The sequence below is a fragment of the Zingiber officinale genome, chromosome 6A (genome assembly GCF_018446385.1).
Source record: "Zingiber officinale cultivar Zhangliang chromosome 6A, Zo_v1.1, whole genome shotgun sequence".
Classification (NCBI taxonomy): Eukaryota; Viridiplantae; Streptophyta; class Magnoliopsida; order Zingiberales; family Zingiberaceae; genus Zingiber; species Zingiber officinale.
The window spans coordinates 99,422,189-99,447,471 of NC_055997.1; the positions used below are offsets into that span (position 1 = coordinate 99,422,189).

Below are 25,283 nucleotides of genomic sequence, written 5' to 3' on the forward strand. Positions count from 1 at the left end.
AAAAAAACCTTTAAATTTATGTATTAATTCTCTAGTTTGTATTTTTTTTTTTTATAATTCTTCATCGCAGGTCTAAATGGATCAAAATTTAACTGATTTCTTAACAAAGGTATTTAATTTCTTTAAAAAAGCTTTGTTTCAAGGACATCGATATGAAGCTTCGAGGCATGCACTAAAATTCAGCCGTGAACGAGGACATCTTTATAGAAGGAAAAAAAAAACTAAATAATGCATCAGCTTAAAGTCAAGTTTGTGAAAAGAATGTGACCATAAATATTAAATAAAAGTACCGGTTTCATAACTTGCACAACAACTGAGATCCGCCCAGCGTGCTTTCTTTAATCAGGTTTGCATATCAGCATTAGAAGATAAACCTCTAACAAAATCTTTTTGATTTCCAACGGCAGATCCCTAATAAACAGGTGACGGATGAGTGAACTATTGCCCTTGCAGTGAAGAAACGGTTTAGTGGTAAAACGTCTTCTTAATTTTTTAAATATTTAATAATGGAGTTTTTATTTTGACAAATTAATTGATAAATTTCGCTTAATAAACGAAGAACTAAAAAAGCTAAATTAATAGAATTGCAGCTAACATTCTCGCACAGAATTGAAGTCAGAAAAGAGAATATTTATTAAATTACAAAGTAGCTTACATAATAATTAGATGACCCTTTTACAGAACAGAATATGACTCATTTCCCTAACTTATCCTCCTAAAACAGGATTTACATTCACTTGGATTACAGGGACTAATATAAGCATAATAATGTCTCAAAAGCCAACTTCCAGAGAAAACTTCAAAACCTAAAAAATCCAACAAAATACATACCTGCATTAAGAACACGAGTCGGTGGCGTGCCAACGATTTGAGTCGGATCTCAAAAACTTAACGACAAGGTATACCTTGTCCAAAAGGAAATTAGCGCATTGCCTGTGCTCCTGAGAGCAGCAACATATGGGAAAGTCCTATAACAGCCGGAAAAATACAAAGGGCTTTCCTGCAGAGATCATGTCGGTGTGACCCCATCCAACAATGATGAAGGCAGCAAGTACATGATGAACAATACTAATGCGATACAAAGGGTGATCATCTGGACAAAAAGGTAAAAGGAGTACTTCAGCATTTGTCTTTGCAATCTCAAGGCTTCTTCAGTCATTGCCAGGTCTTCCTCTAACTCTTCAGCTCGTTTACTAAGCATGATAGACTCGTTCTCGAAATTCTTCAGCTTGAGCATCACTTTTGACTGTTCTTCAGATTGAATGTTCTCCTCACAGAGAGCAATGTGATCTTCTGTTATGACTCTACAGCTTTCAGAATATCTTTTCATTATCAGACACAGGATTTCTGCCTCAATCTTCTTTTCAAGCAGTTCTTCGAAATCTATTTCCATTTCCTTGCACTTCTCTTGGAGGAATGAGAGCTTGCAGCTAGTTATGTTCTTGTTCGGTACTCCTATGCTCTTCAGGGCAGCTTCGAGCTCATTTACCTTTGATTCTTTGGCCTTGGCAACAGCTATTGCTTCTCCTAATTTCCAGTTCAGATGCTCAATCTTCTGATTTAGTTGGACAGAATCTGATTGGGCCCTCACAGGGCTAGCCCCGTCCATGTTTTCATATTCACTATCATAATCATCAAATATGTTGCCTTTCCTAAGTTGCTCAAAGTTTTGGATTTCTGCACAAATATCAGAAAACAGATCATTCTGCTCGGTGATCAGATTTGCTAGGAAAAAAACAGATAAGTAATACCACCTTATACATCACTAAATCTTTTCTCACGTAACTGAGTTATCAAAAACTGAAGGTATATGTTTATGGATTAAACAATTCATACTGTTCATAGAGTACATAATCTATTGAAGTGTGTATGTGTAGTTCTAATAAGGACACTTTTAGTCCATTGCAATAATGAATTGGCATGTCACCGTGCTGGATAGATTGTGTCTCATTCAGAAGACTAACCATTGTGATGTCATAAGAATCCACATTCTACCAGATAAATGCAGGGTATCCTGAAGGTAATGTATAGGTTAATGTGGGCCACTGGGCCGCATATTTGACTTTTTCCTACCACAGATGCATACAGAGTCCATATCAGGTATATCAAATGACATCAAGCATAAGAACAGATTCGACTTCAAATAATATAACATACATATAAGCACTATGAAGGGGAGCCTTGGCGCAACGGTAAAATTATTGTCATGTGACCAAAAGGTCACGGGTTCGAATCTTGGAAACAACCTCTTGCAAAAAAGCAGGGTAAGGCTGCGTACAATGGATCCTTCCCCGGGACCCCGCATGACGGGAGCTTCATATACCGAGCTGCCCTTTTGTTTTTTTTTTTACATATAAGCACCATAAAATCCCAGACACAAAGTACACTCAGAATCAATAATCATCAAACTCTTAGTTGAAATCAGTAACTAGATGGATGATTGAGATGCTCGAGCACAATCCATGGTTATATAAAAGAGATTAAGCAACAGAAACATACAAGTAAGTTTCCCATGCAAAATTTACTACAAACACTGCAAAAGCCTGGAGCAAGGATCAAAGTCATATCAGGTATAGATAACTGAAATTGCCAACAAGATATTTGCAGTTAAGTACACTAGGTTCTTGTTTAATTACAAAGAATTTGAACATCTAAATAATGAATATATAGGATAATATTAGATGAAACATTAAGTTCCTAAGCAAATGATCAAGAAGCACCTCAAAGTGCTAGTCAAGAAGGAGAAGACATAGTTGATATCCCTAATTATGTCAAAGCAAAATGAACTTAAGCTTACACATGAATAAGATGAATATTGTCTATGTTACTCATATAGGGTACAAGTATCTTGCACAAGTGTTAATATTTCTAAAAAATTTACACTTGAGATAGAGAGCTAGGTGTTGACTCAATGTGTCAATAATGACAGAATGTTCATGTTTGACATGAGTACAACGATAGTAGTTCGATAGTCTAAGTATATGAGAGAATGTCAGCGAAGAGAAGAGGCTTAGGCAGTAAAATAAGCATGAATTTTTGACAGCTGCATTTGTGAATACCAACAGTAGCTAAAGCCCAACTATTATATGGTTATGTCGAGTATTGACATCTTAAAGGTCAGAACAGTGATTTTAAAAAAGGTAAAATAAGCAGTATTGAACATAGCTGCAAAGACATGATATAAGGCATACCTTTTTCTAGTGCTTCTTTTGTTGTTTGAAGAGAATCAATTGACTCAAGAAAAAAGGGATCAAGATCTGGCCCTTGTTGGCTACTCTCACATTTAGTATTATTCACTTTCCCAGACAGATCGCCATCTAAATATCCCCTTGACAGATCTCTGAGTTGATATGATCTAACTTCTTCACTTGGCCAAGCAGCAACATTCTGATCACCGTTATTTTTTATAGATTTCTCGCTCTGCTTATTATTGCTAGCCACACTTCCCATGTGCACAAAAGTGGCATTTGAACTTCCCAAGTCAGATTCAATGCTCGAATAGGAGTTTTCCATCTCAATTTTGACCTGGTTTTCTCTAAGTATCCTATTCCTATCAGATCTGCCTTCTTTAGCCCGTTGACCTTGTTGGAGCACAGCATGCCTGGCTCCTTTTCCACCAACAACCTTTGTTCTGCTTCTGTCACCCCAAAGTCCAATTGCTTCATAACGGAACCTCAGGGCACTTGCAGCTGTCGATGATTTACTACTTTGGTCATCACTATTCTCAGAGTCTATCCCAATATTGAAGCCAGAAGGTGTTATTAATAAACCAAGCTCTGGACATAAAGTGGCTGGGATCATTGGAAGGGGGGTGCTGCTTATGTTCATGGAGACCAACGAGGCAACTGAACCTCCACCCTCATCCTCATCATCGTTCTTGTGCTTGCTGTCATTAGCTTTTGATGGTTCGGCGAATGAAAGCCTGCGTTTGTGAATCTGAGCAGAATCAGCAATGCTGGCCTCATCTTTGCTTGAATCCCTCCGAATCCTCCTCCATTTCTTCAGACCATAACCCTTAGGAGGTGCCGACTTTGACCCTGATACAGGTTCTGCATCACCACAAGGAAATCCCATCAAATTCAATGTCGATTCGGCTGAAAGCTCATTCCCCGCAGCATCACCATTGTCCTTCACATCCGCCTGTGTTTCAGCTGGAAAAACGCTCCTCCCCTCATGACCTCGATCTCCACCGCCCGAAGAAGCTTCCTCAAGGTCTAATACTCCATTGAATTGCACCTCGATTTCGCCCAGAGGAGCCACCTTTTCTGCGTTTTCATATTCCTGCACTCCCGGCAGCCCGCTGCCCAAATCTTCCTCCGACTTCATATCAAAGACACGAGTCTCAACCCTCGACGACAACGACAACAAATGTATTTCCCCAGGCAGTGAGGAAACCGGAAGAATCCGCCGGAAGCTTCAACAAGAAGCATAGATCCCTCCTCCGCACGAAGAGGATGACAGAACAATTCCGTAGAATCCAGTAGCCCGAACAGGAAAAAGGAAATATAACACAAAACGAGCGGAAAAATTGAACCTTTGCGGGAGTCGCTGGATTGAAACTAAGATCGCAAAATGATTTACCAGAAGAGGATCGGCCCGAGGAAAAAAAAAAAAATGCGAAGTTCTCAAGATCGGTGTGCTGCCTCTGCGTGCGTTGTCAAAAGGGAGTAAAATTAGGTTAATTCGAGAATATTTCTAAGGTTGGTTTAGTTTACATCGGAACCAGATCGATACGCGCGTGGGCTGGGCCCCGATTAGCCGTTTCGGATCCCATCGTATACAATTAATTAAATCTATTAGTTATTCATGATAAACAACTAATTACGCTATGAATAAGTGTTAATTGTTCGGCTATCATATGATTATAAAATCGATTAGTGCTAATCAATTAAACATTTGCAAGTAAACGTATCTTATTTGTGATTGGTGCGCTCAAAAGACGTAACGCTGAAACCCAAATTCGGTTGCGGCGATCGCTGGACTAAACCCTAACAGACCTGCTCTGGTTGTCGCCGGAGACGACGGCCGCGCTCTCCACCGCGCCTCTCCTCTTTCGGCGACCGTGACCATTAGGAGACGCGACGGCGGCTTCCCATGATTTCGGCGTGTCGTCGTCTTGCGAAGAGCGAGAGAGTCGGGTTGTTCCGTGGAGTGATTTCTACGTGCGGGCGCTCAAGGAACCCTCTTTTCGATCGGACAAGGTGGCGATTTTCTGTCTTTGAGTTTGAGTTGTCTGTTTTTTGCTTTCTCCTAGGCGATTGATGTTCTACTCGAAGCGTCTTCCTGAAATTTTCACGCGCTCTATGTTGGCTGTTACTTTGTCTATCCTTGAGGATTGATACTTTCTTGGTTCATCTTCCGGTCCCTTCATCGCTGTCATTCCACTAATTGATTAGCACACAGAAAAGTTGGATGCTACTACTAACCGATGAATTTCTAAGAATCCATGACTTTACATTCTAAGCATGAATATATTTTGAAAATTTGGCTGAATGTATCTTCTGGATTAGTTTTCACTATTTTGAAAATTTGGCTGGAAGCCTATTTTTGATGCTTCAGGATGCAACTCGTAAATTTGCTCAATTATCTGTTTCTATCAATTTACATCTAGCGGACCGAGAACATTAGAGTGTGACCTCTTCTATTAAGTTCTAGCAAGTGGCTTTTAGGGAAGCATTCGTAACTTTGTTTTGGTTTTTTTTTTTTTCGTTGCAGTTACTCCTTTAAGAGATTTGACAATGGAAATTACTTGAAAGATGGAACATCATATATGCTGAACAACATATGTATTCCACATTTTTCTTTATCTGCATTTTCCGACTTGTATAGCGACAAGTCTGTGGCACCTTTGTCTCAGTGGCCAATAACTTCTTTGGTCTATCGAAACACAATTAGGTGGCAATCAGTCAGATTTAGCAGCAGTGCACTGGTGACTCTTGATACAGATGGTGATGTGGCCAGATTTTCCATTGGCATACCAAATGCCAAACTAGGAGTCTCAGTAAAAAAGCCACAGAAGAAGTGGAGAAAAGTGAAATTGGATGAGCTCAAAATGTACCGCCGGAGGACGAGAAAGAAGATGGAATCACCGGACCCTGAAGTCAGGATTCGGTGCAAGCTTGAAAAGGTTCGATGCTAGATGATCCTTGTTTCCTCTTGAATGAACATGATCTCTTTATGGACCATTTCAGGCATCCTTATAGTTGACTCACTAAATTAATGTTTTTTACTTTCCAGGCAAAAAGAAAAGAAGAGTGGCTGATCGAGAAGCTGAGTAAATATGAAATTCCAAAAGCTCCATTGCCAGTACATGCTCCTGAAATCCTCACTGATGAAGAGAAATTTTATCTAAAACGCACAAGCGAGAAGAAGGAGAATTATGTGCCTGTCGGGAGGCGAGGCGTATTTGGTGGTGTGGTCCTAAATATGCATATGCATTGGAAGAAGCATGAGACAGTGAAAGTAGTTTGCAAGCCTTGTAGACCAGGCCAGATTAATGAATATGCCGAAGAACTCGAGAGGCTCAGCCAGGGAACGGTGATCGATATTAAGGCCAACAACAACACTATCATATTTTACAGGGGGAAGAACTATGTTCGACCCGATATAATGTCACCTCCTGATACACTTTCTAAGCCAGAGGTATTAATCTCAAATTCACTTTATTATGACAAGTAATCCTTTTCCTTCATTCGCAATGACTACGAAACCTCAAATCTCTTCTTACATCATAAAGAACCATGTGAATTGTGAACTAATACTTGTTGCCATAATGTAGACATTATTGTTTCTACTGCATTCTACATAAAGTTATCAATAATGTCATTTTACAAACTAAATCAGCACATATTCAAAAACAAGGTGAAAATTTTTACTTGCCTAATATTTTCATTTTTCATCCAAAGTGATCGTTAACTAATTCTGCTTTACATTTTTTTTAAAAAAAAAAAAAATGTTCTACAGGCATTGGAGAAATATAGATTTGAGCAATCTCTTGAGGGCACTAGTCAAGTTATTGAAAAGCTAGAACAGGACTTAGAAGAGTACCACAAGTATGTTGCATTGCACAAGAAGAATAAAGATATCTCTACCGAAGAAACAGCCAATGAAGAATGTAATGCTGACAGTGTATAAACATTATTCAACTGAATTGTTGGCTGCTTTTTTTGGTGTGGAAACTGCTGATTTGGAAGTTCAATTCAACTCATTACATTTAAATATAAAATAAATCTATAATTTCTAAACTTAAATATCAAGTGTACTTAATTCACATTTGCTGAAGAATAATCAAGAGGTGATTTGACTAGCGATGCTATGTATCTAAGTGAACTTGGAAATCAAGTATTCAAATCTGGACAGTTAATTTTAAGATAGATGGTCCATCAAATAAATATAAAAAGTACAGTAGCTCCTGAGGTATCACCCTAACTTCACCAGTAATTTAATGATATACTATGAGAATTAAATCCTGATTACTTGAAAAATACAAGGTCTCATATTACTACACCAATTGAAGTGATTATGGGGTTATCTACCAGATTTATTTATTACATCTCTAACTTTTTAATATTGCTAAAATGCTCTTCAAAGTTTCTATTTTAATTTTTAAACTACTCTTCTCTCCTCTTAATAAGTGAAGAATTGCAGATGATAATCAAAAAGGGTAAAAATGTAGATGATAAATATTTTAAAACAAATATTCTCCTCTCAATAAATATTGTTAAAATGCGATTAATTCTTGAGACAATTATAGTGTATGATACGCGGAAATCTTTTTTAAAAAAATGAGAAATATTTGATCCAATTTAGTGCTTTCCAGCTTGTGATGCACCTTGTTTGTTTTTTGGTTTCCCTTCCACTAGTGAATGCACTAGGGAGCCCTCAAACATTCGTGAGGGACCTCCATTGACCAATTGATCGGATTCATTGGTATTTTCTGTGATGACCTATGACCTAATTTGATCTCTAGAGGAGGGAGACAAATGCAGGAAAAGGATGTGCCACCAATTGCAACCCTTCCTGCCCTACTTAAGGCACCATTTTCCTACTTCCCCAACCATTCAAGTGCTGCTAACCATGGCCTCATGTCTCATCCTCCTATGGCTACTCGCTCTTCCTCTCCACTTGGCTTGTGGAGAGGCCAAAGCTTCAGAAGTGCATACGTTTTGGGTTCGTGACTTGCTCCCCAACTCAATCTGCTCTGCTTCCCCAAAAGGTGAATTTACTTGGCACTTGAAACTGGACTCTCCTAGCGTTGCAGTCTCTACTGAATGCTATGTTTTGTAGGGAGTTCAACAAATGAGCGAATGCATGCAAAATTTGAGCCAAAAACTCAGCAGCTTATGATTCTTCATGGTTACTGAACATGATAAGTTTATAGTGATTTAATGTTATCACAGTTTCAGTCATCTTCATGATCTCGGTGAACTAATAATTACCACCTAAAAAACTCAGTAATGCAGAAAAAGAAAAAGGAAAAAATTAATTGAAATTGCAGTACCTGGTGATAGTTGCAGCCATTTTTTAATGTTAATGTATGTCCTGGTGATGGTGATGATTTCTCCAACTTCTGATGTGAAAGCCGCTAGTGATTCTTTATGGTCACTGAACATGATTTTAAGTTATAATTTCCGTCGAAAAAGTGAATGAGATTCATTTTTGATACCTTTGTAGTTCCTGATGCTGATCGCTCCGTGTTCTGATCTGAAAGCAGGTTATAGTTCTTCGAGGTTGCAAGTCGTCCACGGGCACGGGCCGTGCTCGCCGTTGACCGATGACCAGAAGCTGAGTCACCGTGAAGTCCTGGACGGAGACCGGGAACGAGTCTTGTCGATCCAGCGACAGATGTCTGCGGCGACGGCCCCGGTTGATGTTGAAAAATTAGGCAGGGGGTCGCCGCCGGTGAATATCCCCGCGCGCACCGGCAGCTCGCTTGGCACCGGGAACTATGTCGTCACGGTGGGCTTCGGCACCCCTGGGAGAAAATTTTCGGTCATCTTCGACACCGGCAGTGATTTGTCGTGGATCCAGTGCGCGCCGTGCAACGACTGCTACGCGCAGGAGGAGCCGGTGTTCGACCCGGAGGCATCCTCTACCTACGCCGCCTTCCTCTGCAACTCCACCGACTGCGGCCGGCTCTACTCCAACTCCTGCTCCACCGACAACCGGTGCCGGTACAGCGTGCAGTACGGCGACCAATCGGAGACGGAGGGCACCTTCGGCCGCGACGTGCTCACGCTGTCCCCCAGCTCCGCGCTCCCGGGCTTCCTGTTCGGGTGCGGCGAAGCCAACCGCGGCCTCTTCGGCCGAGCAGCGGGGCTCCTCGGCCTCGGCCGCGGCAGCGTCTCGCTGGCGTTGCAGGCGGCGAGGAAGTACGGCGCAGTATTCTCCTACTGCCTGCCGTCGCGATCAAGCGAGACGGGGTACCTCACGATCGGACGGGGCATTTCGTCGAACGTCTCGTACACGCGGATGAGGTCGGTGCCGGGTTTGCTCTCTTTCTACTTCGCGGATCTGGTGGCGATTAAGGTGGGGGGAAAACAGCTGTCGATCCAGAAGGCGGTGTTCCGGAAAGCGGGGACGCTGATTGACTCGGGGACCGTGATCACGCGGCTGCCACCGGCGGCGTACGCGGCGCTGAGGACGGCGTTCCGGGGGCAGATGGGGCAGTACGAGGCGGCGCCGGCGCTATCGATACTGGACACCTGCTACAACTTCACGGGGTACGAGAGAGTGTCGGTGCCGACGGTGGCGCTGGTGTTCGCGAGCAGGACGGAGGTGCAGATGGCCTTCAGTGGGATACTGTACGTGGCGAGCGCGGCGCAAGCGTGTCTGGCTTTCGCCGGAAACGAGATGGCAGAGGACGTGGCAATCGTCGGAAACATGCAGCAGAAGACATACACCGTCGTCTACGACGTCGCCGGAAAGAAAATCGGATTCGGCGCCCAAGCTTGTGGGTAAAGATAAAACATAGTTTTATGATACAAACAAAAATGGCATTTGATTTATTTGAGGGGGCCAATTTTAATCGAATGGGCGATAATGTCCAACTATTTTAAGCATTGTCATTTAAGAAATTATTAACATAAAAGAGAAACATGCATAAGATGCAACGCACTGCCACTGATCCATAACGACCATTCTAGATTCTAGAATGAACACACGTCCAACGTTGATAATGAGAAGTAAAGACCTCCACGCCAAAATTATAACCTAAGAGTTTAAGACTACTAGACTGGTACTACAACTTCCAAAGTTACCAAGCAAACATAAAGAGACCTTGAAATAGCTTATTAGTCGACTTCCTCCATCTTGCTCTCGTCAGCGTCGCCTTCCTCAAGGGCAGGCATGTCGGTGTCCTCGACCTTGTCGTCCTCATCAATGCTGAGTCCCAACTTGAGCATGCGGTGGATCCGGTTGCCGAAGGTGTTGGGGTCGTCAAGGCTAAAACCAGAGGTGAGCAGGGCAGTCTCGTAGAGCAACAGGGTGAGGTCCTTGACAGACTTGTCGTTCTTGTCTGCGTCCGCCCTCTTCCGCAGCTCCTCCATGATCGGGTTCTCAGGGTTGATCTCCATCGTCTTCTTGCTCGACATGTAGCCTGACATGCTTGAATCCCTGAGCGCCTGTGCCTTCATGATCCTTTCCATGTTTGCAGTCCATCCGTACTCGCCTGTCACCAAACAACAGGGCGAATCGACCACTCGATCAGAGACCACCACCTTCTCCACCTTGTCACCCAGCACTTCCTTGATAACCTTGCAGAGTCCCTCGAACTTCTCCTTTAGAGATTCCTGCTTCTTCTTCTCATCCTCGCTCTCGTCGAGTTTCAGTCCCTCCTTTGTAGCAGACACCAGCTTCTTACCCTCGAATTCCTTCAGCTGACCGACAGCATACTCATCGATCGCATCTATCATGAAGAGAACCTCGTAGCCCTTCTTTCTCAGCTTCTCAAGAAACGGAGAATTCTCCACAGCCTTTTTGCTCTCGCCAGTGATGTAGTAGATGTCATTCTGGCCCTCCTTCATTCTTGTAACATAATCCTTCAAGCTGGTCATCTCATCCCCGCTCTTGGTGGAGTGGAACCTCAATAGTTCGGCAATCTTCGACCTGTTTTGAGAATCTTCATGTATTCCAAGCTTGAGATTCTTTGAGAATGCCTCGTAGAACTTGTTGTAATCCTCCTTGTTTTCAGCGATCTCGAAGAAGAGCTCGATGCATTTTTTAACGAGATTCTTGCGGATGACCTTGAGGATTTTGTTCTGCTGCAGCGTCTCTCTGGAGATGTTAAGTGGAAGGTCCTCGGAATCCACAATCCCCTTGATAAAGCTCAAGTACTCGGGAATCAGTTCCTCGCAGTTATCCATGATGAACACGCGGCGCACATAGAGTTTAATGTTGTTAAGCTTCTTCCTCGTGTCGAAGAGATCAAAAGGAGCCCTTTTTGGCACGAAAAGGACGGCCTTGAATTCGAGCTGGCCTTCCACAGAGAAGTGCTTCACAGCCAAATGCTCTTCCCAATCATTGGTGAGACTCTTGTAGAAAGCAGCATATTCTTCCTTTGTGATCTCTTCAGGCTTCCTCATCCAGATCGGCTTCTGCTTGTTGACCAAAGACCATTCGTGGGAAACCTCCTTGATCTTCTTCTTTTTCTTCTCTTTCTCTTCCTTTTCCTCGTCAACTTCCTCCACTTTGCCTTCCTCGGTGTCTTTCTTGTCGTCTTCGTCCTCATCGTCCGAGATTTCCTTCTCTGTGGTCTTCTCGGTCCACAGGGAGATGGGATAGCTGATGAACTCAGAATGCTTCTTGATCAAGTCTTTGAGTCGGCGCTCCTCAAGATACTCCAACTGCAATAACACATTGAAACATAGTAATAATGCACACAAGACGTCAAACAAGAATATCAGTTCAAAACGAATAAGAAACAAATTTATAATGCAAAGAAGATCATATAAGAACAGCATGGTACAAAAATAGCAATAAATTGACTCAAATGCTAAACCAGTTACAAAGTTCAAGCGAAACAAATGTACACAGGAGAAGGCCAATGATGCGATAGCTAGCAAAGAACAAAAAATCGATGTTGATGTCAATCTAGAAATCTTCCTAGTCACATGAGGTTAAAGCATACTACAAAACACATATCGTGTGCAGTTAAACTTCATCATTATCACTTGATTCCACACGATGAAAACCCAAAGCAGGTATAATAAAGCAAGCTGATGCTATTGGTCAATTATGGAAATAAGGAATTCGATTGCTAAAATTGATACATCAAGCGAAACAAATGTAGACAATAGAAGATAAATGATAGAATAACCAGCAAAGAACAAAAATAGTTGATGTCAATCTCCAGATCTTCTTAGTTACATAAAATAAAAGCATAATACCAAACATATATCGTGTGCAGCTAACTTCGTAATTATCACTTAATTTCGGACAATGGAAACGCTAGCCAAGGACAAGAAAGCAAACTATCGCTAATAGTGAATTATGGACAAAGGGAAATATATGACTATAATTGATACTAAACCCACCAGCTCTCAAAGTTGTTCAGAAGAGTAGTAGATAGAACTCAATGCATTACATATTATGAAAACTTGTGTCTACTTCTATATCTAATATGCAAGTCAATTTAGTGGGTGCAAACACCCACGATGTGAATTGTAAAACCCTAAAGCCTTGATATTTGTAAATCAAATTCTTGAGTTTCATGATTTCAAACAGAGTACTCCATTCGGACTATACAAAACTACTGATTACTCTTTTCCTATTTTACGTATACAATAATTAGTGTTTACCTGATCCTCTTTGAGAAAGAGAGTGATCTTTGTTCCCCTTCCGAGGTTCTCCCCTGAGGTATCCCGTGTAACAGTGAACGAACCTCCGGCCTGCGACTCCCAAACGTACTGTTCATCGTCGTTGTGCTTGGTCGTCACCACGACTCGCTCGGAAACGAGATAAGCAGAATAGAACCCCACACCGAACTGGCCAATCATGCTGACGTCAGCCCCAGCAGCTAGCGCCTCCATGAATTCCTTGGTGCCAGATCGTGCAATGGTGCCGAGATTGTTGACCAGATCGGACTTTGTCATGCCGATACCGCTGTCAATGATGGACAAAGTGTTTGTGGACTTGTCGGGGATGATATGGATGAAGAGCTCCGGCTGTGCGTCGAGCTTGCTCTTGTCGGTAAGGCCCTCAAACCGGATCTTGTCCAAGGCCTGTACCAAAGCCATTTTAGAGTTTAAAAAAAATCAAAAAAAAAAAAAAGGAAGAAGAAGAAGTTTTCGCTCCACTCGAGACAGCAGATAACGAGAACTCACATCGGAGGAGTTGCTGATGAGCTCCCGAAGGAAGATCTCCTTATTGGAGTAAAAAGTGTTGATGATGAGGCTGAGAAGCTGGTTGATCTCTGCCTGAAAGGCGAAGGTCTCCGTCTCGGCCGCCATGACTGAACCCTAGCGAAAAGAATGCTCTAGAACTAGAGAAAAACGAGATCAAATGACGCGACGGCGTTAGCAAGGGTGAGGATTAGGGTTCTGACCAGAGGTATGATATATAGAACAGGGGAAGCTGCGCGAGGTTCTAGATTATTCCATAGATCCACGATAACAGGTCAAACAGACCCATGTTGAGTTGTAGGATCCGGATCCGATAAGAGTTCTAGATCTTTCTTCGGCCCCATTCATGGCAACCTACCACGTGATTGGCTACCAATAAAAAAAAAAGGTATCTATAATTTTGAAAAACACACAATAAATTATTTATAATATTTTTAAAATAAGCAAAATTCAATTTGATGTACGGCCAACTCGACCTCAACATCGGTTGAGATCAAATTAATGAGAATTTGAATCAGATATTTAAAATCTCAATATATTTATTTTTTATCAGCTGAATTGAACCAACCACGAAATAACCGAAATTCCATGTCTAATTAAGGTGGAATATCAGTTGAATTTATTCTTTTCTCTCTCCTCCTTCGCAAACTTTTCTTAACGAGCCTCAATTGGGTGTTCCCTGTTGCGAGGGCGTCACTTGATCCGACTCAAAATCATATCATCATTGGAAACGGTCCAGCTCAATCATCCGCTGGTAATCAACTTATTAATCCTAATTATTTTAATATAATTTAAAATTTATAATATGATATAATATAAATTATAAAAGATAATAATTTTTTATAATTTAAATTATAAGATCTGTATTATATTTTAATCTTAATCCTATTTAAAATTTAATATGTCAAATATATTCTTAGTCTATTTCCTGTAACAATCGATAGCGATTAATCATCAGTTATCGTTCACATCCATTATTATCATCATTAGCTAACCGTCGTCGGTAATCATCATTGTCCACCAATAGTCGTCGCCTGTCGACTGCCACCGACCATTGCCACCCACCGTTATTGATTGTGGGCCGCTTACGGTGTTGTTGCTCACTATTGGTAGAGATCGTTGACAATCATGGATAAAGATGGTAGGATATTTTTATTATTTTATAATATAAATTATATTTTTTATAAAAAAATAATTATCATTAAATATAAAATATAATATTAATTATATTATAAATTTAATTATATTACAAATTTAAACTGATGACACCTAACAAACTCAGCCTAAACCGTATCCTCCATCCTATTTCTAACATTGCGCGTCCATCTTCGGGAATATTCTTTTTCGTCCGCCGTCCGATGAGACGCTGACTTTAGCTTCCAGAACACACGGGCGTCGCTTATAACACGCGGTAATGTCACCCCGCACCAAAATGAAACAAAAGCCCTAAACGCCTTGACGTTTTCCCCTTCCGCAAGAAACAGAGACCCAGACGAGTTAATTTTACGCCATCCACCGGGAGTCATCGCATTCTCCGTAGGTTCTCGCGTACATCGATTTCTACCGCAAGCTCCCAACTCTGCAGAGGTCGATCGTGTGGTTCGCGTCGGCGCTGCTGTCGGAGGTAAGATCGCCACGCCATAGTTTGAGGTTTCTGCGATCCAGTTGCCAATCGATGTTGCTTTGAACGATTTTTTTTTTGTATGCTTGAATGAATTATAGCAGTGTTCTTACCTTTTGGTTGTGATATTTTTTTTATCAAATTGTTGTGGTTGAGTGCTTTTATTTATTTTGACTTACCTGATTCTTGGTCGAGTTTAGTATTTTTCATCCTTGTTTTCACCTTTCTAGGCGATTGGAGACGAGGCGAACTTGTAGAAGCAAAGTTGAAATCGAACAAGTTTGCCTTGGAATAACCTCACTTGAATAGATAGATTTGGATGGATATGTTGGCTGCTTAGTAGAATTAGCGATTTAGAATAGGACCTTTGTTCTTAGCCCCAGTCTAGTTTAGACCTTTGTTCATAATAGCAAAAATCAATCTCCTTTTGTTGTTTTAGTTTGCTCTGTGGTTTCTTTGTGGCAGAGAGTAGTTCTGCATCTTCAGTTTACTCTCGTGCAAAATAAAGGGTCGATGTAGAATTGGATCACCTGTAATATAGTGTTGCATAGAATTCAAAAAGGCAAGATATATAGTTGGGAGAAACATCTTGAAGAGGAGGATAATTGTTTTTACATTGGGACTTGGTTCTCTTCATGCATCCTTAAGTTTAATGTCTGAAATTGATTCTTTTACATTTATACACATATAATAACCATAGGAACATGACTAAATATGTTTGCTATGTTTTTCTTTTTACTTCTTTCACATAAGTGAAATGTCATTTCTATCCATTCACAAGTTCATCTGGAACCAGAGAATTGAGTATGGATTGAAGTTATATATATAGCACATAACAAAGCACTGGCTTTCTGAACTTGTAATAAGTTCGCAACTTTTTTCTATAGATCTTATTTATAATGATTATCAATAATATATAAATGCTTGGAAACATTTAATGACAACTCTTCCCTTAGTTATCTTCCTTTCAACAATTTGATTTCATAATCCAGTCCATAATAATCTACTATTTTCTTTTCCCTCTTCATTAGTAGTGGCTTTGTTGGTTTATAGCATAATGATAATAAAAGAATGTCTAGTTCTTAGCACCAACATTAATTTTGCTTTCTAACTATCTTTTCATTTTTGCAGATTGACAAGAAATAACTTATCATTGTCTGTCTATTTGCATCCACTTATATCTGTTCTAATCCAAATGGAGAAACTGAATAATTGCAATGTTCTAGTTGTTTGGAGAGGCATGAAGTTGAGTGTGGATGTTAACTCAAACTCTAATGTGAAGGAGTTTGGTCAGAAGCTTCAGGAATTGACTCATGTCAAACCTGACACAATGAGATTTTTTGTTCCACAAACTAATAACAAAGGATCATGGATGCTTAGTCCATTTTCTGATGCTCATTCCATGTTAAGCTTGCAAGAAGCTGCTATTCTTCAGGTAAGATATACATTCTTAATGCAACATAAATTGAAACTGTTACCTAAGGAAATATGTTTGCAAGAAATTTGCCACCAAACTGAAGCTAATAATCTACTTTCTATTTCTTCATCTTCTGTGGTTTATATATATATATATATATATATAGAGAGAGAGAGAGAGAGAGAGAGGATAGTAGTTATCATTCTCAGTGAAAAAATAAGCTTGTGCTCGACTTGTCTTTCTTTCCTATGTTCTTTGTAGGAAAATTCTCTACCATTCCCATTTGTTGGATTTTATGGACTTGTATCTTCTTGTAACATTCCTTGCAATAAGTTCAAGAAGTAAATGAATAATTTGTTAAACTATATTTATATGTTTAGGAATGATTACAATTTGACATAAAAATGATTTCATTTACTATTTCAACAAAAGGGCAGCCCGGTGCACGAAGCTCCTGCCATGCGGGGTCCCGGGGAAGGATCCATTGTACGCAGCCTTACTCTGTTTTTTGCAAGAGGCTATTTCGATTCGAACCCGTAACCTTTTGGTCACATGGCAACAACTTTACCGTTGCGCCAAGACTCCCCTTCTTATTTACTATTTCAACATGCTTTGAAAAATATTAGGTGCATATTCATGTTGGTCAATTTAACACAAAGTATGATTGTGAAAGATTAGATAATATCTAATCTACTCATATGCAGACAGCAAAGTTGTCCTCTAGTCTTTAGGTTAAATGCTTATTGTTTCTGGACCAAGTCTCTGTTTTCCTCCCTGAACAAATACCTCATAAGCATGTTGTTCTTTTTTTTGGTGCATGATATTTAATTTGTTTGTCTTTGGAGCTATCACATGTTTAATTTGATTTCTTATTTATTATTATTATTATTCAGGGGAAACCAATCCGGATGATGGGTGTTTTAAAAGATGAGATTGATGATGTTTCTCAAAATAGTAAAAATGACCTAAGGATAGTTGGGTTTGATGAAGAAGAAAAGCGATTGAAACAAAGAGCAACTTATAGGCCTCAATCTTCTCTAAAACTTCCTCAGGGAGACTACATTTTCTGTGAATTTCAGACACTCCAAATTCCAGGAATACAGGTATTCTTTTAAGAAAAGCAATATCTGGTGCACTTATTGTCTCCCTGAAAACATGTAAAACCTGAAAAATTATGGACTACTTTCTTCTCTTTCTCACGTCCGATCAATTTTCTCTGTGGTAGTTAACTCCACCACCTTCTGAGGCATTGAAAAGAATGCACATGCTTGCCTGTGATCGTGGGATTATTGCCATCATGAATAAGGTAATGACTCATTTCTCTGAAAATGATGGTTTTCTTTAACGGCTTATAGCCATCTTATAAGATGCTTTTTGTTATTCTGTCAGCATCGATGGCGGGTCGGTATTATGACTGAAATGGCACCAGAAGGATATGTAGGAATAAGTCCAGAATGCATTCTAGGTTTTAACAAGGTAAGCATGTTTCTGCGTGGTTTAATTGTTTTACTAAATTCTTAAGCAAATCCAGGATGGTTATCCCTTTTTTTTTTAAACTTTCTCGTGTGCAGAATCACGGGGAAGAAATATCCCTTAGACTACGTACAGATGATCTCAAAGGATTTAGGAAATATGAAAGCATAAAAAAAACACTGCTACATGAACTTGTATGTTCTTTTCTGTATCTTGAGTCCTTTGTTTGTGATCCTGTCATATTCATGTAACCCTGTCGGTGAGGTTTCTTATGGTTTTCTTTCAAAATTCATTTCAGGCCCACATGGTGTACTCAGAACATGATTCCAAATTCTTTGCTCTAAACAAGCAGGTACATCATAAAACACATGAAAATTAAGTCATTTGTTGATGTTTATTTGCTAATGATTTTGTTTGACCATAGTTGAATGAAGAAGCTGCTAATCTAGACTGGACAAAATCAACCAGCCACACATTGAGTGGTAGAATATACACTGACAACTATGAAGAAGATGCTTATATCAATGCAAGTAGAGAGAGTATTGGCCAAAAACTCGGAGGAGCAATGAATTCATTTGCGTCTGTTCGTGCATCATCTGTTGCAGCAGCCTACAACCGACTTGTAAATGTTTCAGCCAAGGAGCCCCTTCTTGATGACAATAAGTTTGTGGGAAATCAAGTTAGTTTTGATTCTGAACCTGACCCAGATGATATGGTGACTTCATTTGGAAATGCTTCCATTCTTGAAATGGTGAAAAACACCAAGGCATCATCTTCTAAGTCATACACGGCTGTGCATGATGAGCCTGATCACGATGATTCCTTAAATAATGAGAATGTGCTTGAGCCTGATCCAGATGATGCTCCCACTATCAGCGTTCTGACTACTGAGAGCAAAACTGTTCCTGTAGATATTGCAGCAACAGAAAATGAACATGATCCTGATAACAACCTATCTGTTGATGCTGTTAAAACTATCATGAGGCATGATACTGCAGGTATCGTGTCAAGCAAGTTAGATACACAGCAGCAAAGAAATTTGGAACTTGGTCCTGACGAGTCGACGAGTAGCAGAATAATCCTGGATGTACAAATGGAAGAATTAAATCTCACAAAACTCCATGGAGAGCCTGATCCGGATGAATCCACCAAAGATATGCTTTCAGAAGCCCAGGAGAGGTTCCAACAAAGTTCTGAAACTTCACCAGTTGCAGATGAGTCGATGAAAGTTGATGATGCCTATGGTTTCGACAATCAAGAGGTACAGAGAATTGAAGAACCTGCTGCTATTTTTTGTTCACGCCTCCAGAAGGTCATTGATATTCTAAAATCAGAGGCAGCGCCTTCACAAGCTGCCACAGCTCTTCAGACACTTTTCAAGATCATCAGGTATTGCTTCTTCAAAATTTTCATATTTTTCTACATCAACTTCGAACTTTTACCTCCAGTTGGATTGATTTGTTTGTCCTTACTGCTCATAGGAATGTGATAGAACACCCAGGGGAGATCAAATTTAGAAGACTAAGAAAGGTATTCTAAAATAAAGTCCCGCTTCAATTTTCATAGTGCATCCATTGTTTCTTACTATTTGTCTTCTGATCCTTTAGGCCAATCCTCAGTTCCAAAGGAATGTGGCAAATTATAAAGGTCGGCACTTTCTTTGATTTTTAATCCCTTGCATCCATTTTTTTTTCTTATTAACCTTATCTTAGACTATATTATATGCTAAAACAGCTGCAATGGAGATTCTCGCATTGGTAGGTTTCTGCGAAGATGTTATTTCTGATGAAATTGGGATGGTGGAAACGTTTTTGGTGTTGAAAAGAAATGATCCCGGTTTATTGTGGCTTGCAAAATCTTCTCTGGAGCTGTCTATAGCTTAGTGCTGGTATCAACATCATATCTGTCATCAGTGTACATTATACATCCATGTATGTTGTAGCTCCTCCTGCTTTATTTTTAGCGACAACTTTCATGTATCTTTTAAAAAGTAAATTCTGAAGAGTATGGATTTGTAATAAAGTTGATACCTTTTGTCTCAATCGTAGTATATCTTGTGCTTCTCGTTGCATGCTGATATGCGTACTTTTATTATATTTTTTATTAGAATTTAACATGATCAATTTGAGGTATTCTAAATTGTAATTGTATATAAATTTATAATTTTGATCCTTTAGACCTGCAAATTAATTGTGAGATTAGCAAAAGAAAAGTGACCTGCAAATTTATTTAGTTAAGTCATTCGATTCCGATGATGAATAAAAGTTTCTTTTAATATTAAAAAAAAGAACAAACTTAGATGACTAAATAAAATTTTGGTTAAAAGGAACTTTTTCGCATAACTAATAAATATTCCCAAGTATTTTTAAAACTTTATAAAAAAATATCTTATTTAAGAACTTTTGACATTAAAAAAAATTATCAAGTCAGATAGAATGTTTACGAAAACAAAAAATTGTAGCTCCCCCAAAAATAAATAAATAAATACATGTCTCCGATAAAAACTAACTAATTCCGAACAAAGTCAATAAGACCTGATTATAAACAAAATTTTAGAACTTTTAACTAAAAACCATATTTTCCTTTTGACCGACGTCCAATTTGCACCGCCGCCAGCCTTCCCCACGCCGCACCTCCGCCTCTCTGCAACCTTCTATCATCCGTGCCTTCTTCTTCTCCTCCTTCCTCCCCTCGCCCCCTCCCTGCTCCGTCTCCCGGTCGCCCCGCCGCCTCACGTACTCGCTCAGCCACTTCGCCTCAACATACTCCTTCCGCCGCCACGGCGGAAGCGGCATCCCGGCGCTCTTCATCGAGTCCCTCATCGCTTCGCACATCACGCCCACCACGCGCCCCACGGTCACCTCCGTCCCGGCGAATGCCGACGGGATCCGCCGTAGGAAAGCGGTGTAGGCGGCCGTCGGCCGTGGGATCGCGAACTCGGAGGTGAAGTCTATCTCCAAGATGTAGCGCCGGCGGCCGCCGAGGTGGATCACGTCGATGAAGTCGTGGCGGCCGGCGACGGTGACGACTCCGTCGGTGGATCGTTCCCACGCGGAGGAGCAGAGCCCTGCCGATTACGACGCCGATTTAGATCTAGATTTCTTTAAACTCGGTGAAAATATTGACTCAATGTGAAACGATCGATTCCAACTAAAGACTACAACGGAGAAAAAAAAACGAGCACTTACCGGCATCGAATCCTCGGTCTCGGAGCCAGCCCACGACTCGCATCTTCAACTCGTCGCCTCTCTGCTCGAATCCCACCGCTTCCACGGCCCGCTCCGCCTCCGCTCTGATTCGACACGCCACCGAGTCGGCCTCCGATTCCTCCAGTGCCGCTTCCAGCGCGCTCCAATCCGTGTCCTTATCTTCCTCCTCCTCTTCCTCCATCTCTTCCTCATCCTCCTCCCCGAAGTAGAACGAGTCGACCAGGTCCGCCAAACCGTACGGGCCAAAGGACAGTTGCTCCGGGCTACGCCGTGCCGTCGCCGTCACCGACGCCGCCGCCAAGTTAATCATCATCGCGCCAATCTCCTCCTCGCTCACTCTCTCTGTATTTTCAAATATCTACAAAATATATAAATAATATATATTTGATAGCGAGAATACTTAATTACAATAAAAAGTTGTGAGAGCGAGGCCACTCGTTGACGCCTTTATAATCATGGGTATGCACGTCGTCGATGGCTCGCTGCCACTCGTGTGGTAATCAAAACCAGTCTAGGATCAATGTATCGCATTGTGAGTGACCAGATTCAATGTATCATTCATTGTATGTATGTGGCCGTAATATTGGAGTTGGAGTGTTCGAGGAATGAATAACGTAATTTTATGGGTGAATTAAACGTGTAAAATAAATGTAATTATTTTAGAGTAATAAAAATATTTTTAAAATCTAAAATTATTTTTCACTAGTATAAATAATGTATTATATTAACCTTATTTTATGTAAGAGTATAAATATATATATTGATAGAGTGAATAGGGAAGAACTCTTTAGTGGGGCCAAGGTCAATAGCTCAGTACAAGTGTCTGGTTAAAAGCCGAAGCCCCACTCCTCATTCTATCCCAATCGATTATCGTTGATTATACAAGCTCTCTACAGACCCCACTCCTTGACTTTATCGAATCCGCACGGGACTCTGCTTTCCATTCTCTCCCGATCAAGTATCGTCGATCGAACAGGCTCCCTACGGACCTTACTCTCCAACTCTGCCAGACCCACACGGAGCTCCACTTTATGTTCCCTCTAATCGGGCATGCTCTATATGGGTCCCACTCCTCGGCTCTGCCAGACTCGCACGAGGCTCTGCTCCCCGTTCTCTCTAGATTAGCTACCATCAATCGGACATGCTCACTACAAGCCCCACTCCCCTGCTCTGCCGGACTTATACGAGGCTCTACTCCTCATTCTCTCTCGATTGGCTACCGCCAGTCGAATAGGCTCACTACAGGCTCCAGTCCCTAGCTCTGCAAGACTCGCACGGGAATCCACTCGCCGTTCTCTCCTGATTGGCTACCGTCGATTAGAAAAGCTCTCTACATGTCCCACTCTCTGGCTTTGCTAAATCCGCACAGGGATCTGCTCCCCATTCACTCCCGATTAGCTATCGCCAATCGGACAGGGGATCAAAGGGCTAACATTATAATTTGTTGGATTGCTTGTAGAGCTCCACTCCCTCTTGGGATATTGTCACAAACCATTTAGGCCTCATAAGAAAGTGGACCCTCTACGCAAGGCTCATCCCCCAACTAGAAGCCCAATGGGCCTCCCAACCCAGGAGCTCATTTCGCCATTAATACAGCACATGGATTTTGTCAAAAGGCCATAAAATCATATTTGTGTACAGATACACAATATGCCCTCCTCATACCCACAATGTGACTACTAGATATAGTGTAAGCATGGTGATTGGATAGGATGTCTAACAATAAGATGATGTCTCATTAATTACGGAGATTGTGAGAGGTATTATAGAAGAGGGGTCCTTCTCCATTGATATAGGTACATTCATGCATACATGCTCACACATTCTCATACTTTCTTCCATTTATACTACTTTGCTCTTGCCATTTTCTGGCTTGATCGACGGAGTAACTGCGCCAAGGATCTCCCCTGGCTCACTTGCTAACGATTTTTCATTCTCCTTTTGCTAGTGTTTGCAGGTGATTCCCAGAGTTCTTCAACTGAGGTCTTATTCCCGGTCAAGTTCTGCACCAATTCACTGGTGGTCCACAGCTCACTGCTTCCAGACGGGATCACATTTGACACTGTTGTGGAAACTTCTTAGTCTAATTTGGAACATGAAGATGGACAACATAGATAAATTTACAACTGTTATTTTGTCACAAGAAGATTTAGATATGTTGATTATGGCCAAAGCACAAACTTTGGCGCAAAGGCAATAGGCGGCAGACTCGACCCTTTCAAAGGCGCCGGCTACATTCAGAAGGACCACAAGCCATCGATAGAAGATCCAAGCTAAGGCAGCAGATAGAGTTCCCCAGAGCCTTTCTATGAGCGCCGACAAAGGACTCGGCCAAAGCCAAACCGTCCCAAGCCTCCGCTGCTACAGATTCACCTCCCTACGATCCTAGGCGGGGAAAGGTCCCCACCATAAACAATTTCCCCGAGCGACCAAATGTAATGTTCAATCAGAAGGTTTTGGAAGACAAGCTACCCAAGCATTTTTTATTGCCACCGGTCGGAGAATATGGAGGTTCTATCGATCCTGAAGATAATCTATGGTGATTCGAGAACACCACTCTACTGCACAGAACACAGATGGAGTTAAGTGTCGAGTGTTTTTAACCACTCTGTCCTATCCGCGTAGAGATGGTTCTACCGGCTCCCAGGAGGTCCTATTTCATGCTTCAAAGATTTTAAGAGGGCATTCTTGCTTCATTTTGCTAACAACCGAAAGAACTACAAAACAAATTTGACTCTCTTCACCCTTAAGCAAGGAGTAAAGGAATCTTTGAAGGCTTACATAAAAAATTTCAATCAGGTAGCCATGGATGTTCCCTCTGCCACCTCTGAAATGCTGGTGAGTGTCTTTTCTCAAGGACTCATTGATGGAGATTGTTTTCATTCCGTAGTGAGGAAGCCCTCCAAGGACTTTGATAGTCTATTGGGGCAAACCTTTGAATATATCAATATGGAAGAAGCTCAAGCTATTTGGAAGAAGGAAGTGTCTGCTCCAAACCCCTCCTTCCAAGCCGAGTAGAAGGCCCCTCCGCCACCCATGCGACATAAAGAGCTTCGGTCGAACCCCCTCCCTACTACTCTGGAAAGAAGGATAGTCTAGCACGTGGAAGTGGAACGAACCTCTTTTGTCGAGGTCCGACGGTGGATACCCACTTTCTGTACCTACCGCCAAACCAAGACGCATAATATCCAAGATTGCCAACAGTATGCCTAGGACAGTTGTCGAGTGGCTGAACAAGGATGACTACCTCCCCTAATTGCTCCGCAGTTGATCATGTTGGGACCGTCGTGTCCAGCTAGAGGGGGGTGAATAGCTTCTCATCGCTTGCTCGTTGGTTGCATCGTCTTGATGATATGCAGCAGAAAGAAAGACACAACAAACCAAAATGCTTACACCTAGGATTTACTTGGTATCCACCTCAAGAAGAGGTGACTAATCCAAGGATCCACACATGACACGCTATCTCCACTAAGACAACTCCTTCTCGGTCGCAGCCGGAGGCGGAGAAGCCTCGTACAAACTCACACACAACACAAATACAAATACAAGAAGAAACTCTAAGAATACAAATGAATACACCTTTCTTCTTGCTACTTGTTGTTGCCTCTTGAACCTTGGAGATGCTCCCTAAGTGCCTTCAAGAACTGGCGTGAGTGCTAAAGAAATCGCTGTGAAGATCGTTGTAAGCTCGCAGGAGAAGATCGCAAAGATCTGCAGAGAAAACGCTCCGCAACGGCTATATCCTGTGCTCCCAATCGATTGAAATCAACCCCAATCGATTGCCACGTCAGCTCCGCACAATCCCAGCCATCCATCACCTGCATCCTACGCAACGGTCGAATCCCAATTGATCAGCCAATCGATTAGGACAGTCTGAATCGATCGGTGGATCGATTCAGATGCTCTCTGTGTTCTCGCGATTGCGCGAGAACTCCCAGCTCCAATCGATCGATCGATTGATTGGAGGTTTCCAATCAATTGTTCGATCGATTGGGAAGGCCTCTGTGATGGCGACTCATGCTCCCAATCGATCGACTAATCGATTAAGTCATTTCTTCCTTCACAGCACACTCCAATCGATCGGCTGATCGATTGGATCCTGGTTCAATCGAATGCCCAATCGATTGACCAGCCTAGACTTGACTCAATCTCAAGTCCAAAGTCTCCAACCCAACTCCCGGTCAACCGTGACCTGTTGGATCTCCATGCCTAGCATTTGGTCA

The 25,283-nt window shown here is 41.5% G+C and overlaps 6 protein-coding genes across 7 annotated transcripts; 3 read left to right on the top strand and 3 right to left on the bottom strand.

The window, feature by feature from the left end:
- Nucleotides 1-609: 609 nt before the first annotated feature.
- Nucleotides 610-4,873, bottom strand: LOC121997148 (WPP domain-interacting protein 1-like). The gene is made up of 2 exons (XM_042551410.1): nt 3,192-4,873; nt 610-1,677 (listed from the first exon to the last, which is right to left on the bottom strand). The coding sequence occupies exons 1-2, from the start codon at nt 4,324-4,326 to the stop codon at nt 1,010-1,012; spliced, it is 1,803 nt and encodes a 600-aa protein (XP_042407344.1). The 5' UTR covers nt 4,327-4,873; the 3' UTR covers nt 610-1,009.
- Nucleotides 4,874-4,947: 74 nt separating this feature from the next.
- Nucleotides 4,948-7,250, top strand: LOC121997150 (uncharacterized CRM domain-containing protein At3g25440, chloroplastic-like). 2 transcript variants are annotated; one of them, XM_042551412.1, is made up of 4 exons: nt 4,948-5,201; nt 5,716-6,127; nt 6,238-6,642; nt 6,964-7,250. In XM_042551412.1, exons 1-4 carry the CDS (start codon nt 5,095-5,097, stop codon nt 7,132-7,134), a joined length of 1,095 nt encoding a protein of 364 aa, XP_042407346.1. In that variant the 5' UTR covers nt 4,948-5,094; the 3' UTR covers nt 7,135-7,250. The 2 variants fall into 2 exon arrangements, with proteins under 2 accessions (XP_042407346.1, XP_042407347.1); XM_042551413.1 differs by having other exon boundaries at nt 5,067-5,201; nt 5,896-6,127.
- A 641-nt stretch (nt 7,251-7,891) lies between these two features.
- Nucleotides 7,892-10,058, top strand: LOC121997149 (aspartyl protease family protein At5g10770-like). Its single transcript, XM_042551411.1, has 2 exons — nt 7,892-8,215; nt 8,714-10,058. The coding sequence occupies exons 1-2, from the start codon at nt 7,996-7,998 to the stop codon at nt 9,958-9,960; spliced, it is 1,467 nt and encodes a 488-aa protein (XP_042407345.1). The 5' UTR covers nt 7,892-7,995; the 3' UTR covers nt 9,961-10,058.
- Nucleotides 10,059-10,123: 65 nt separating this feature from the next.
- Nucleotides 10,124-13,533, bottom strand: LOC121997147 (heat shock protein 81-1-like). The gene is made up of 3 exons (XM_042551409.1): nt 13,323-13,533; nt 12,798-13,220; nt 10,124-11,843 (listed from the first exon to the last, which is right to left on the bottom strand). The coding sequence occupies exons 1-3, from the start codon at nt 13,446-13,448 to the stop codon at nt 10,293-10,295; spliced, it is 2,100 nt and encodes a 699-aa protein (XP_042407343.1). The 5' UTR covers nt 13,449-13,533; the 3' UTR covers nt 10,124-10,292.
- Nucleotides 13,534-14,778: 1,245 nt separating this feature from the next.
- Nucleotides 14,779-19,893, top strand: LOC121997151. Its single transcript, XM_042551414.1, has 11 exons — nt 14,779-14,964; nt 16,093-16,396; nt 17,272-17,481; nt 17,604-17,684; nt 17,768-17,854; nt 17,950-18,045; nt 18,150-18,203; nt 18,276-19,240; nt 19,333-19,381; nt 19,459-19,498; nt 19,586-19,893. Exons 2-11 carry the CDS (start codon nt 16,157-16,159, stop codon nt 19,732-19,734), a joined length of 1,971 nt encoding a protein of 656 aa, XP_042407348.1. The 5' UTR covers nt 14,779-14,964; nt 16,093-16,156; the 3' UTR covers nt 19,735-19,893.
- A 398-nt stretch (nt 19,894-20,291) lies between these two features.
- On the bottom strand, nt 20,292-21,449 carry LOC121994230. Its single transcript, XM_042548339.1, has 2 exons — nt 21,040-21,449; nt 20,292-20,918 (listed from the first exon to the last, which is right to left on the bottom strand). The coding sequence occupies exons 1-2, from the start codon at nt 21,371-21,373 to the stop codon at nt 20,413-20,415; spliced, it is 840 nt and encodes a 279-aa protein (XP_042404273.1). The 5' UTR covers nt 21,374-21,449; the 3' UTR covers nt 20,292-20,412.
- Nucleotides 21,450-25,283: the final 3,834 nt, after the last annotated feature.

What these genes read in the sequence shown, in the direction of transcription:
- LOC121997148 (XM_042551410.1), bottom strand. Translation starts at nt 4,326, where the DNA reads ATGAAGTCGGAGGAAGATTTGGGCAGCGGGCTGCCGGGAGTGCAGGAA. An exon ending in AAAAGAAGCACTAGAAAAAG is followed by an intron (nt 1,678 to 3,191) that starts GTATGCCTTATA and finishes ATATTTGTGCAG; the next exon opens with AAATCCAAAACTTTGAGCAA.
- LOC121997150 (XM_042551412.1), top strand. Translation starts at nt 5,095, where the DNA reads ATGATTTCGGCGTGTCGTCGTCTTGCGAAGAGCGAGAGAGTCGGGTTG. An exon ending in CCTCTTTTCGATCGGACAAG is followed by an intron (nt 5,202 to 5,715) that starts GTGGCGATTTTC and finishes TTTTCGTTGCAG; the next exon opens with TTACTCCTTTAAGAGATTTG. An exon ending in ATACACTTTCTAAGCCAGAG is followed by an intron (nt 6,643 to 6,963) that starts GTATTAATCTCA and finishes AATGTTCTACAG; the next exon opens with GCATTGGAGAAATATAGATT.
- LOC121997149 (XM_042551411.1), top strand. Translation starts at nt 7,996, where the DNA reads ATGTGCCACCAATTGCAACCCTTCCTGCCCTACTTAAGGCACCATTTT. An exon ending in CTGCTCTGCTTCCCCAAAAG is followed by an intron (nt 8,216 to 8,713) that starts GTGAATTTACTT and finishes ATCTGAAAGCAG; the next exon opens with GTTATAGTTCTTCGAGGTTG.
- LOC121997147 (XM_042551409.1), bottom strand. Translation starts at nt 13,448, where the DNA reads ATGGCGGCCGAGACGGAGACCTTCGCCTTTCAGGCAGAGATCAACCAG. An exon ending in TCATCAGCAACTCCTCCGAT is followed by an intron (nt 13,221 to 13,322) that starts GTGAGTTCTCGT and finishes GCTTTGGTACAG; the next exon opens with GCCTTGGACAAGATCCGGTT. An exon ending in TCTTTCTCAAAGAGGATCAG is followed by an intron (nt 11,844 to 12,797) that starts GTAAACACTAAT and finishes GTGTTATTGCAG; the next exon opens with TTGGAGTATCTTGAGGAGCG.
- LOC121997151 (XM_042551414.1), top strand. Translation starts at nt 16,157, where the DNA reads ATGGAGAAACTGAATAATTGCAATGTTCTAGTTGTTTGGAGAGGCATG. An exon ending in AATTTAGAAGACTAAGAAAG is followed by an intron (nt 19,382 to 19,458) that starts GTATTCTAAAAT and finishes CTGATCCTTTAG; the next exon opens with GCCAATCCTCAGTTCCAAAG. An exon ending in GAATGTGGCAAATTATAAAG is followed by an intron (nt 19,499 to 19,585) that starts GTCGGCACTTTC and finishes ATGCTAAAACAG; the next exon opens with CTGCAATGGAGATTCTCGCA.
- LOC121994230 (XM_042548339.1), bottom strand. Translation starts at nt 21,373, where the DNA reads ATGATGATTAACTTGGCGGCGGCGTCGGTGACGGCGACGGCACGGCGT. An exon ending in AGACCGAGGATTCGATGCCG is followed by an intron (nt 20,919 to 21,039) that starts GTAAGTGCTCGT and finishes CGTAATCGGCAG; the next exon opens with GGCTCTGCTCCTCCGCGTGG.